The following is a 13,187-nucleotide window of genomic DNA, read 5'->3' as shown; positions in this document are numbered from 1 at the left end:
GGGTCAAAATAAAAGAGGTCAGAATGAGCACAGTGCTTATTATGATTCTGATCGTAACTTTACTGCCCCCTGGTGTTAAAAGCAGAATTATACAAGCATTATCATTTTTTAGAAGGAGATAAAAGTTCACCAAGAAAGTTAGCAGGATCTACCAAAGAGGCCATGCATTATTATATTTTTCTTCCATTTTCTTCTGATCTTGACAACAAACTTTGTTTCTCGTTATCACGACGATTTTCCTGTGAATATCCCGTGATAACGAGAAAACAAAAAGTGCACAATAATGGCGGCATGACGAGTTATTTCCAGAGCACAGTAAATCTGTACTGCTTTACAATCTGTATATTAACTACCCTAAAATATATCCAAGTTTCCTTTCTATAGTATTGTCCCTTAGGAAGATATATTAAAATTGTTGCTGAAATGTAAAGGTGCGCTTCGTCATATTTCCTCGTCTTAGCTTTCGAGAGACTTACGTTTGTCTCATCTCCGTCTCTCTCCGCCTTTCTTTTCATCCCTGTTACATATTTTTCCATGGTGTTTCTTAAGGGTTTGTTATCTGTACTTCAGACCTCCTGCTCTGTGCTGTGTGCTCTTGTTCAGTGCAAAAAAACACTATTACCTGTGGCAAAAAAAAGCATGTTCCCCAGGGTCACACGCGCCCCCCTGGCATCGCCCCGAGCCCCCCCGGGGTGGCGCGTCCCACTATTTGTAAAGGACTGGTTTAGTGCGTTTGTTCTCCACCCATCAATCATTCAATGGCAGTAGTTTCCGGGGTGTGATTTTTACTCAGTAAACGGATTTAAAATGTAGTTAAATACAATTCTTGAAACAAAACATACTTAAGTAAAAGTAAAATTGCTGATTTTAAAAACTACTTTGAAGAATAGAAGTGCACAAAAAACTACTTAATTACAGTAACGTGAGTACATACAAATTTTTACTTTCCACTTCTGCGAATATTGCTATACAGATTGAATTGAAAATTGAATTGAATTGAATTAAGTGGGGACTCCAGGAAGACCAGCTGAAACAGCAGGATATAACTGTGCTGAGGACGAGAGATCTGCTGTGACGTTTTGTTCGGTTTAATAGATTATAGTGAGTTATATTGTGTACTTAGCTACAGTGGAAATGCTGCATAATACATTCCTTACTGAAGTGGATTGATGGCTGACATTTATAAAGAAGATTTTTGACTTGAAAAAAGACATGAATGACTTTATCTGTGGGGTAGATTAGTGCAGAACCAAATACATGGCATGACTGGGCACTAGACGTTTGTCTGTGTTGCATATTTTTCCCTTGAAATACTGAAATACAATCTCAAAAAATGTGGTAAACTGTGGTAAAACTTTCATCTAAGGACCTCCTGAGGTGAAGTTTGTCATGCTGAACATACGGAATGTGGAGGCAAGCATGGTGGATGTGTGTGTGTGTGTGTGTGTGTGTGTGTGTGTGTGTGTGTGTGTGTGTGTGTGTGTGTGTGTCAAGCTCCAGACAGAGCATGGATTTTGTTGTCAGCAGATTGGTGGAGCCACTGGCCTCTAATCTCTCTGAGCTCTAAGCACAGCGGGACTCTCAGCATGGCATTTATTCAGCCCTGTTCACCTCTTTTTTCTCTCTCTTTCTTTTCTCTTGCTCCCTCTATCACCATCATTTTTTTTGTCTGACTCCCATCTATATTTCTCTTTCACACACACACACACACACACACACACACACACACACACACACACACTCTTTATATTGCTTATGTTCATTTCAGCATATATACTATTGATATTTGATTTAATCAGTACTTTTGCAATCTAATCGTTAGACATGTCTCCAGGTTTGGGTCAGGACGTGGAGGTAGCATCCTGCTCTGCCAGAAGCCCTCAGAATAATGGACATCTTCAACCACCTATAACTGGAAAGCAAGAAAAGGAGGACAGTCCAAACCCTTCACCGTGAGTCATAAAAAAAACACTGGGCAGAAAAGTGGGTCAAAATAAAAGAGGTCAGAATGAGCACAGTGCTTATTATGATTCTGATCGTAACTTTACTGCCCCCTGGTGTTAAAAGCAGAATTATACAAGCATTATCATTTTTTAGAAGGAGATAATAGTTCACCAAGAAAGTTAGCAGGATCTACCAAAGAGGCCATTATATTTTTCTTCCATTTTCTTCTGATCTTGACAACAAACTTTGTTTCTCGTTATCACGACGATTTTCTGTGAATATCCCGTGATAACCAGAAAACAAAAAGTGCACAATAATGGCGGCATGACGAGTTATTTCCAGAGCACAGTAAATCTGTACTGCTTTACAATCTGTATATTAACTACCCTAAAATATATCCAAGTTTCCTTTCTATAGTATTGTCCCTTAGGAAGATATATTAAAATTGTTGCTGAAATGTAAAGGGTGCACTCCTTTTTATGAGATACTGTATTAATGTTATGGTACTCTGGATACTTCAAATGCAAGTGATAGTGGTTTGGTGAGACCTTTCGCATTGCTGTCTAACATCTCCAGGGTCTATGTTGATGTGGATGTTTCTATTCATTGAACTGTTCATGCAAATGGTGGTCCTGATCCATTGTAGCAGGCTGTTTATATTAAGTACAGTTCAAATCCATTTTCGAAGTTCTTGTGTTGCTCAGTAACATCATGGATATTTAGAATGTTCATGTGGAATCACCCTCAGATGCTCTTTAAATGAAGTGGTCTCCAGTTAATGAGAACTCCATCGAGAGGCAGGGCATCAGGTTCGAATGAGGTGAGACAAAAGAAGAGAAGGAGAGGGAGAGAGAAACATTGATTATTAAATATGCTTATTACATGGATTTGAGATGTTGGTAAACATTTATTGTAGTTCTGATTGTAGATTTATTCTGCTTTTACGGCTTTATTTGGATATCTAAATCTAAATATCTTTTTTTTCAAAAAATCATTCAGACTGATTGTTTGTGATTTGTCTCAGAACCATGAACCCAGAAGCTGGGCAAAGGGAGAGTAAAGCTCAGCACGCCCTGCGCCGCTTCTTTTCAGCTGTGGGTCTGAGTTCAGCAGGACGGCTTGGTAAGAGTCACTCCAGCAGCATGGAACATCTCGGCCCACCACTCAAACCCAGAACGAAATCCTCAGAAACCCCAGGATCCTCACAGGCACTAAAGAAAGCACCTTCGCTCCAGAACCTACGTCTGGTTTGTCGTCTTTACACAACTCTTCTCAACACATTATTTACATGCAAACAGTCCAAGGGGGCTGTGATTTATTTATAATTTTTTTTTTATGGATAATAGAGTGAGAAAGGCCTTTAAATGAATTGACAGCTAATAATAATACAAAGATAAAAACTATTTATATAATATAATGTATTCTGTTCATACAGCAGTAGAAGTGTATTTTATTGTTATTAGATAATAGGATTTATACAATAAACATTTTATGATCATATGATATAGTTTTTAAAATGTCACTACTACTATTAATAATAATAATAATAATAATAGTAATAATAATATGAAGATGAATAAACTATTTGTGTAATATTATATAATTTTATGAGTTCATATTATACATAATAGTATATAATATTAATATCTAATGTGTCTTATAAAGTAAACATTGTTGTAATAATAATAATAATAATAATAATAATAGTAATAATAATAATAATGATAATTATAAAAATCATAATAACTGTTCAAAAGTTTGGCCACCATTTAATATAATGTATTTATATTCCTATTACACAGTAGTAGTGGGGTATTAGATATTTAGTGATAATATAATTTTTTTTATTTTTTAATATTACTATGAACTATAATATACACTAGAACAATTACCACAACTAATATTAATATTAATAATAATAATAATAATAATAATAATAATAATAATAATAATAATAATACTAATAATAATAAAATAATTTAGTTTGTGGCAACCATGTAATATAATGTATTTCTATTATTATTATTATTATTATTCCTTAGGGTATTCCACTGTATTATATATGGTTAATAACAAACATTTTGTGATAATGTAAAACAATGTAAAAAAAAAAAAATATATATATATATATATATATATATATATATATATATATATATATATATATATATATATATATATATATATATATATACTACTACTACTACTACTACTATTAATAATAATAATAATAATAATAATGATAATAAAATAATTTAGTTTGTGGCAACCATGTAATATAATGTATTTCTATTATTATTATTATTATTATTATTATTATTATTATTCCTTAGGGTATTCCACTGTATTATATATGGTTAATAACAAACATTTTGTGATAATGTAAAACAATGTAAAAAGATATATATATATATACTACTACTACTACTACTACTACTACTACTACTACTACTAATAATAATAATAATAATAATAATAATAATAATAATAATAACTGTTCCGTTTTTGGCCACCAGGGGTCTCCCTTTTCTCATCTGAGGAAATCCTCCTCAGTCCAGAATCTCCATTCTTCTAAGAAGAAGCTGGAGCGCTCCACTGTATATGCACCAGGGGAACTGCTCTGTAGCCCCGCCCTCTCCAGGTGCACACTTGAACACACACACACACACACACACACACACACAGAGTCTGATGAGTGTAGTGCATATCTAGTTCACGTCCATGACGTCATTTCTCTGGCTCACTCCGGAGTGTTAAAAGCATTCCACACATGCTGGTCCTCCTCAGACCATGTCCATGTCCATGCAGTAAAGGTGCGAAAGCTCCGCCTGCTATCAGCCAGTGGCTCTGTTTATAATGCCGCAATGTTGTGAATGAAGTGAGTGTGAAGCATGGCATGTTGGCAGTGTGTGTATCCTGCCGAGCAGCTGGTGTGTGCATACTTTTATCTGACTGACTGAGACACCAGGAGTGGTTGCATCAGTGTGTGTGTGTGTGTGTGTGTGTGTGTTACACAGAGTTAAATATAGAAGTGTCTGAGGCTGCCAGATAAACTGAGCAAGGAGTGAAATTTAACACCGTGGCTGTGTCTCAGATCTTCCAAGTATATAGTCTACTACTACTCGAAACACACACACACTCCCACACACACACACACAAACACAGGGAGCAGCCATAACTACAGTCCAAACACTCGTGTATAAATACACCGATGACGTCATAGTCTGTTTAGGATATTCATTGTTTCAAAATGTGAGAAAAAAATAAATTGATTGAAATAGCAAATGCTTGATTATAATTCAGTCCCAATCAAAAGGTGGATTTTGAGACACATGCATGCAATTTCTATGCAACACACCAGAATTCGGATGAATGTGAGACATTGAGACATTTTGGCTCTAGAAAAAACTTGTGTAAGATGGAGAACAGGAGAGAAGATGTTAGCAGACAACTTCACCCCTACAGTCAAACATAGAGATGGAAGCCCAAGGTTTTAGGGTTGTTTTGAAGCAGGAAAGCTTGGAGACTTATTCCTGAATCCTGAACCAACATGGCAACCAATCCATACTTCACCATTACACCATGCAGTTCCGTCTGGACTGCGGTTCAGTAGAACTGCGGCTCATTAGAACTGACTTTACCATACTGTCACGTCCCACCTTATGAAGATTTTGGACCTTTACAGAAATAGATCTCGAACCATCTAGTGGAGTTTGGACATTGGACCTTTTTAAGTGTTTAAAGGCTCTGGCATGGAGAAGCTGGTGTTGGATCTGTGACAATCGCAAACGTTGAGCTATTTTATGAGTTGCTCAGTAGCTCCTGGTTTTATAACCACAAATGACTGTAGAAGACTGTAGAAATAATCTTATAATAATCTTATACTCCAGTGCTCATGTTAGTTCTCACTCTCCAGTGTTCTGTATTTTTGAAAGATTTATGATCACACTCTTGATGTCACCCAAATGAGGATAGGTTCCCCTTTTGAGTCTGGTTCCTCTCAAGGTTTCTTCCTCATAACATCTAAGGGAGTTTTTCCTTGCCACAGTGCCCATGGCTGCTCATCAGGGATAAACACACATCGTTCACCTTCACTGTTGATTTCTGTAAAGCTGCTTTGACTTGAAACTTGATTTTACCATACAACAAGACGATGAGCCGAAGCGTACGTCCGAGCTCTGTAAGCGTTATGTAGAGAGCAAACAGACGTCTGGAGTGATATCAATCATGAAATGGCCTCCCCAGTCATCACACCGATATCCTATTAAACTGCTCTGGGATGAACTGCATCTTAGAAAGAAAGAAAGAAAGAAAGAAAGAAAGAAAGAAAGAAAGAAAGAAAGAAAGAAAGAAAGAAAGAAAGAAAGAAAGAAAGAAAGAAAGAAAGAAAGAAAGAAAGAAAGAAAGAAAGAAAGAAAGAAAGAAAGAAAGAAAGAAAGAAAGAAAGAAAGAAAGAAAGCGAACTAACGAACAAATGTAATGAAGAATGAAGTGAAAAATGAAACAAAAGAGGATAGAATTTAGAAATAAATGACAGAAAGAAAGTAAAAAGAAAGAAAGAAAGAAAGAAAGAAAGAATACATAGAATAAACAGAATAAAAACAGCAAGAAAAGAAAGAAAAAAATTATAATAAATTAAATACAAATAAGAAAGAAAGAAAGAAAGAACAAATGTAATGAAGAATGAAGTGAAGAATGAAACAAAAGAGGATAGAATTTAGAAATAAAAGAAAGAAAGAAAGAAAGAAAGAAAGAAAGAAAGAAAGAAAGAAAGAAAGAAAGAAAGAAAGAAAGAAAGAAATCGCCAACTAGTGAAGAACATCTTTGGCAAGTTTGAAGTATTTCAGAAGAACGTTTGTGTGTAAAGCTGAAAGCTTTCATGAAAATGAAAATAGAGTAAACAGTTACAGACAAAATAGCCTGCTTTTATATTACGCACCATCGTTACCACAAGGTGAGCTGTGATTGGTTATTGAGAAGTCATTAGTTTCAGGGAACAATGCTGATTGGCTATTTATCATTCGTGATCATTGATTGGTCATTTGAAATAACATTATTACAATATACATTTATTAAAAGTATCAGCTGTGGTGTGAGTTCAAGAGCCGTATTAAGTTCAGGGCAGTCGCTAACATCTGGAATTGTCACGAGGATCTTTTTTTGCTAAAGTGATCTAAAAAGTCAAGCAGTTCAAACTCAGTAATAAATATAATAATAGAATAATATTGATATCCCCAGGTTTATTTTGAAGAACCGTTGGAATGAGCTCGCTAGCGTTACATCGAGGAGTCGCACCATAATAGCTAAGCAAAAACGTTTCGATGTTCCGAATTGTTATTAGAGTAGCTAAGTTGCTAGTCAAGCAAAACCGACTGTAGCGAAACCGAGCTGGTCTGCACTTACTTAGATGCTGAACAGCTCGGTTTTGCTACAGCCATGTAGTAGTGCTACATGTTGGTGAAGCAGGTTTTCATCCAGTTTCCAGGAGGTTATGATCTTCATTAGCAACCTTAGTTTTTCCCAAAAATAAAGCCGTGTTATTGAAAGCAATGGCAAACTGATTAGGTTTTTCTCTATGAATGTGATTATAATATTGAAGAGCCGTGACAGACGGTTGAGGAGAGAAGACGGATGGAACGTGACCTGCCAAGGCTGGCAGAAGGTGCGACAGACGGAAACTGGTGATGCAGATGTGGTCTTTGCCAGGTTGCTCTCACCAAACACGTGTTACAGCCTTTTGTCTTCAGGCTTCAGGAAAGAACTCACAATTGGTGAAAGTGTGATGTGAGGACAGAACAAAATCCCGTAAAGAGTTACAGGAGTGGGGCTGTGGGTTACATCACTTTCCCTGAGTCATTCAGAGAGGTGGACACTATAAACAGCTCAGACTCAAGAGGAAGAGGAATGGATGGATGGGTGGACAGAAGCCTGGAGAGAGGAGGCGGGTGAAAATAAACAGACAGAAATCTGAGGAGGTGTGGGTTATTCCGTTACAGATTCAGGCTCTGTGTTTAGTCTCCCAGTTCTACCTGATTTAATTCTGTTACGAGCTTCCTGCATTCTATTTTTAAACCTGACAGGCACAAAGGCCACATTCCAGATCGTCCAGATACAGCAATGTGCTCTTTTTTTAGATGTGATTTATAACACAACGTCTCATCCATGTAGGTCACATATTTCATTGTGTGTGTGTGTGTTTGTGTGTGTACGTGTGTGTAGGGGTTTGCAGCGTGCACTGAGCGTAGAGGACGTGGGCAGCCCCAGTTCTATGCGTTCAGTGGGTAGAGTCGCTCAGGCGTTTCCTGATGGGACAATACTGTTAGAGCTGAACCGACCTCCAGACAGACCCTTCGGCTTCCTAATCTCCCGTGGGAAAGGAAGACCAGACTCAGGTAACACCTAAAGGTCTCAAACAAAAGCTTGGGAAAAACATCATATGCTGTCTGATTATCTGATTATCTGATCATACACTGATTGTCTGATTATACACTATGTGGACAAAAGTACCTGTTTTCGGATGTGGTAGCATTCAATTTTCCCTTCACTTGAACTAGGAGCTCCAAATCTGTTCCATCATGATAATGTTCCTGTTAACAAGCAAAGCTTCATGAAGATATGGTTTACATGTGTTGGAGTGGAAGATCTTGAGTGTTCTGCTATAGGAGAAATGGTTTAATCATGAGAATCAGTCAAATCAGATGTATGGAGTACCAGATTAGTGAATCAAGAGGATCAGGGGAACCTATTAAAGTCTGTTAAACCTTTCAATCTTTTTACATTTATGACATTTGGCAGAAGGCCTTATCCAGAGCTTTTAGTCATAAAACTGAGCAGCTATTGGGTTGAGGGCCTTGCTCAGGGGCTCAGGAGAGGCCGTCTGGTGCGGCTTGGATTTGAACTCACACCCTTTGAATACAAAGTAAAATGCCTTAACCACTAAGCTACTACCTCCCAAACAAATCTCCACCTACATATATCTAAACATATAGGAACGTCCATCTAATCAGGGAACAAAATGAGTCTAATCAGAAAAGTGAGAACAATGTGGTTCCCTGGTGGTCTAGTGGTTAGGATGTGGCGCTTTCACCGCTGCGGCCCGGGTTTGATCTCCGGTCAGGGAAACAACCCCAGCCACTCTTAGTGCCGGTCCCAACCCCGGATAAATGGGGAGGGTTGGGTTAGGAAGGGCATCCAGCGTAAAAACATGTGCCAAATCAAACATGCGGATGATCCGCTGTGGCGACCCCTAATGGGAGAAGCCGAAAGAAAGTTTTTAGAAAAGTGAGAACAATCAGGAGAATCAGACTATAATTAGACTAAGAAAATCAGTTAAATAAAAAGTATATAAAAAAAAAAAAAAAAAAAATCTCCAAAATCTAGTGGAACATCTTCCCAAAAGATCAAATGGAATCTCAATATAAAATGGGATGCCCAAAAAATACCAATCTTATGGTGAGGTGTCCACAACCTTCTACCAAAACCCTTTTTATTGAACTCTCGTCCTCAGCGCCTCGGTTGTCTGGAGCTACTTACCTTTTCCACACCACCTCAGTTGCTTCTTAGGACTATACCAGCTCTCTGGAACTTTTCAGAGGACTGTATTAGGATGAATTTGTACCATATCAACTGTTGTATACTTTCCTTTGAAATGTTTTGTGTGTGTGTGTTGCTATAGGTGTTTATGTAGAGGACATGGGAGACACCAGTACCCAGAAGCTGTATGCTGGACTTCTGGGAGTGGGTGATGAGATCCTGGAAGTGAATGGGGAGAAGGTAGCAGGGTTGAGTTTGGACTTGGTCACCCAACTGATGATCCAGAACAATACAGCGTCCATCCGTTTGCTGCGACACCGATCGCCTAAACGCTAACACTCCGGAGGAAGGCAGGATGTGGTGTGGGTTCTGATTTTCTGATCATAAACACTGAGGTTTTGCCTGTTCTTTTATTAGTAGGCAGAGTTTTATCGCTGACGTCACACTCGAGTGAATTCCAGGACCAGTTTGTGGCTTGCGGTCTTATGAGAAATTACAAGGGTTTTTTTTCCGCAGTACTAAAACACATCTAAAGCCATGTTCCTCTTTTCTGACTGCATTCTGAAAAAGTGCACAAAACAGTTGCCTAAAATATTAGTACACAGCTCAAAGACTGCCTTTTTTTCCTTCTTAGTGGATTTCACACAGATTTTGGATTTGTGGAGGCACTTTAACATAAAATTCAACAGTTTTCAATCTTCTTCCAAGAACAAACCATTTCAGCAAAGTTTACACTGCTCAAATCTGCACCAACTGAAATGAATTTTTGAGGTTTTGGGACACTTATCCTTTCTAGCCAGGTGTGGTTCTTCCTCAAAAACCAAGTTGAAGGTTCATAATAGGGGGTCTTTAATCCCTACACTTGAACTAGGAAACCGAAACCTATTCCGGCATGGCAATGCCTCTGTGCACCATGAAGAAATGCTTTACATGGAGTGGGAGGAGTGGAAGATCTCCTGCTATGGAGCTCTGACCTCAACCCTACTGAACACCTTTGGAATGAACTGGAACAATGTCTGCACCCCAGGCCTCCTCAATTCAGCTACATTGCTCTTATAGAAGCCTCAACTTTTCTGGGACGATGTTCCACTAGAATTTGGAGTGTTGTTGTAGAACATTATGATTATTCAGCCACCCTTTCTTAAACTTTTTACCACAACATTCCACATTTCATTTCTATTTGCTGTTATAATAACATCCACTCTTCTGGGAAGATGTTCCTCTAGATTGTGTGGAGATTTGTGGAGATTCATTCAGCCACAACGGTGTTAAATTAGGTACTGATGTTGGTGAGGAGGTTTTTGGGTTCAATCAATGTTCCAGTTCATCCAAAAGGTGTTTTGTAGGATTGAGGAGGTCAGAGCTCTGTGCCGGACCCTTGAGTTCTTTCACTCCACACCATAAAGCACAATGAAGCTCTTGTGTACAAGTGAGTGCTTCTAACTTTTGAAAATTCAACAAAGGCTGAAATACGAGGTGGTATCAAAAATTTGAGACTAGTTTTGTAACACGCCAACAGAGAGCAGCACAAGGCTGCACGCACAATCACGGGGAGCACCGACCTCAATAAGTCAGTGTGCCAAAAGATATCGTCCTAACGGGAGGTGTGCAACGGGATCAATTCTTACCACATGCGTTACCAAGTCTGCTAGTCTGTTTACATGCCCACTCTGTTACAGAGCTTTCCTCACATGGGAGTTTCTCGCCAGAAACATGATCTCATGTCCGCACCCACTCATGTCATGACAAGTCTCAACATCCTTTACTCAAGTAGAAGTACAGATACTCATGTTTTAAAATACTATTGAAGTTCTGACTAAAAAATCTTCAAATGTTGTTCACTAATGAATGTATCCAGGCTGAACATCCACCATATAGAACCCAAGCAGAGAAAAGATGATGATGATCAGGTGATCAGGAATGTCTCTGTTCTCAGTCATGTTTACATCACTGACTCCCTCTGTCTCATCCACCTTATATATATATAATTCTATAATTCTTGTTGCCTCAATTTTAGCTTCGTAGGCTAGCTTACGTCTGTGGTGTGTGATAGCCAAAAATACACCAGTATTAGATTCAAAAAGTTGAGCAATTAACAGACATAGGTTGAGGGACTGAAAAAATATCAATCATGTCACCAAATAGATTAAAACTAAAGTAACGAGCCTGGTTTAAAAATGTAAATTACTGATGCCAGAAAAATTTACAGTATTGAAGTATTTGTACTCCATTACTTCCTGTCTCTGGCAAGGGGACTACTTTCTTGCAAACAAAGCTAGTCTCAGAACCTTTGAATACCACCTCGTATGGGTGGCTGGATGAACATGAAGCTTTACAACCACACTCAAAAATCTAGTGGAACATCTTCCCAGAAGAGTGGAGAACACTACGTGGATATAGTGTATATTCTTTCAGTCTATACAGGGTATTTGCTATGATATTTTCTATGATAATTTTCAGACCAAAAAAACCCGAGATCATACTGAACTCACCATAATGCATGCACTAGTCATCTACATTTCACTGTTTGCTGCTGTAGGTGGTGGAAAAATAATAATTTGGGCAATAAACAGTGAGTCTTGGAAGTTGGGACCAAACACCCGCTGAGTTCAGTTTGCATGTAGTTAAGAGGTGTGCGCTTGGCTAATTTTTAATCCGATTGATTTCTGTTCCTATTCGAAATCTTTCTGCAGTTAATTTTGTTGTACCTTAAGGCCAAATAAAGTTCTCAAGCAGAGCAAATTTGCTGTGTGAAAAAATAAATAAAAACTATTTTGAAGCCAAGGGGTTGAACATCACTATCCAATCACTATCCGATTCCACTTAGCATGTACTTGCTAGCTCACTGAGACTGATCCGGACTCAAAATTTCAGCATGGCCCCTCAGACACTGTAGATTTCATTGAATAGATCCTGGAAAGTTTATTTTGATTCTGCCTAGTAAAAATCAGGCGACTAATATACACAAGGTTTCGCAAAATACAAAGAAAACAATGTACCTTGAGTGTGCGGTTGCTAGTTGTTCATTTTTTCTTCATTTCTGATTTACACAATACATATAAGGCTTACACCAATGCAAAATTAAATACCAAAAAAAGTATTATATCTGGGGGTTTTCAAAGGTTTTGAACGCAATATAAAAACTGGTAGCTGAAACAGTGCTGTAGTACTCGCTCCAGGCTCCATTTTGCATTGTGGCAACAGTATTATTGAACATGCACCATAAATCAGTGGCTGCCTTTCATTTCATTGTGTTTTCTTGTCTGTATTTATATTTACCGTTTTACGAAATAAAAATGAACTGTGAAATTGACGTGTTTACAGTCATTTGCGGACTCAGCATCTTTCGGGTTATGCTCCGTTACAGGTTTTAACAGCAGGAAATGTTAATATTCATCGTGTGGCGTATAATCCACAGGAAGCGTTCTTAAATTGCAAAATGGTCAAATTCGTCGACTGTGTCCCGATTTGGACAGCAGGCATGGGGGAGGGCTGAGAAATCAATATTCCCGCCTCTCCCAGGAGGTTGGGTAATGATGGGGCTCATCGATACAGCTGCGCACAAAGGCGTAGCATATAAATTCCTTTTTTATCCCACGACGCCTTGCTTCCGCAGTCCACGCTACTAAATCCAAGTCGGGAATTTGGTGAATGGGTTTGCTAACCGAGAGCGCGGGATTTTGTGATTTTTGCTACAAAACGTGATCATG

At 38.2% G+C, this 13,187-nt stretch overlaps 1 protein-coding gene across 1 annotated transcript; it reads left to right on the top strand.

Moving 5' to 3' along the window:
• Positions 1-1,772: 1,772 nt before the first annotated feature.
• On the top strand, positions 1,773-12,783 carry LOC124390988 (uncharacterized protein KIAA1614-like). Its single transcript, XM_046857173.1, has 5 exons — positions 1,773-1,952; positions 2,969-3,191; positions 4,461-4,585; positions 8,164-8,336; positions 9,620-12,783. Exons 1-5 carry the CDS (start codon positions 1,825-1,827, stop codon positions 9,811-9,813), a joined length of 843 nt encoding a protein of 280 aa, XP_046713129.1. The 5' UTR covers positions 1,773-1,824; the 3' UTR covers positions 9,814-12,783.
• The last annotated feature ends 404 nt before the right edge of the window (positions 12,784-13,187 follow it).

This window comes from Silurus meridionalis, chromosome 9 (assembly GCF_014805685.1).
Source record: "Silurus meridionalis isolate SWU-2019-XX chromosome 9, ASM1480568v1, whole genome shotgun sequence".
In the NCBI taxonomy this organism is placed as follows: Eukaryota; Metazoa; Chordata; class Actinopteri; order Siluriformes; family Siluridae; genus Silurus; species Silurus meridionalis.
This window is presented reverse-complemented; position numbering and strand designations above follow the sequence as displayed.

Excerpts from the sequence above, each read along its gene's own strand:
- LOC124390988 (XM_046857173.1), top strand. The coding sequence starts at position 1,825 with ATGTCTCCAGGTTTGGGTCAGGACGTGGAGGTAGCATCCTGCTCTGCC. Across the intron at positions 1,953-2,968 it reads GACAGTCCAAACCCTTCACC|AACCATGAACCCAGAAGCTG; the intron begins GTGAGTCATAAA and ends GATTTGTCTCAG. Across the intron at positions 8,337-9,619 it reads GAAAGGAAGACCAGACTCAG|GTGTTTATGTAGAGGACATG; the intron begins GTAACACCTAAA and ends GTGTTGCTATAG.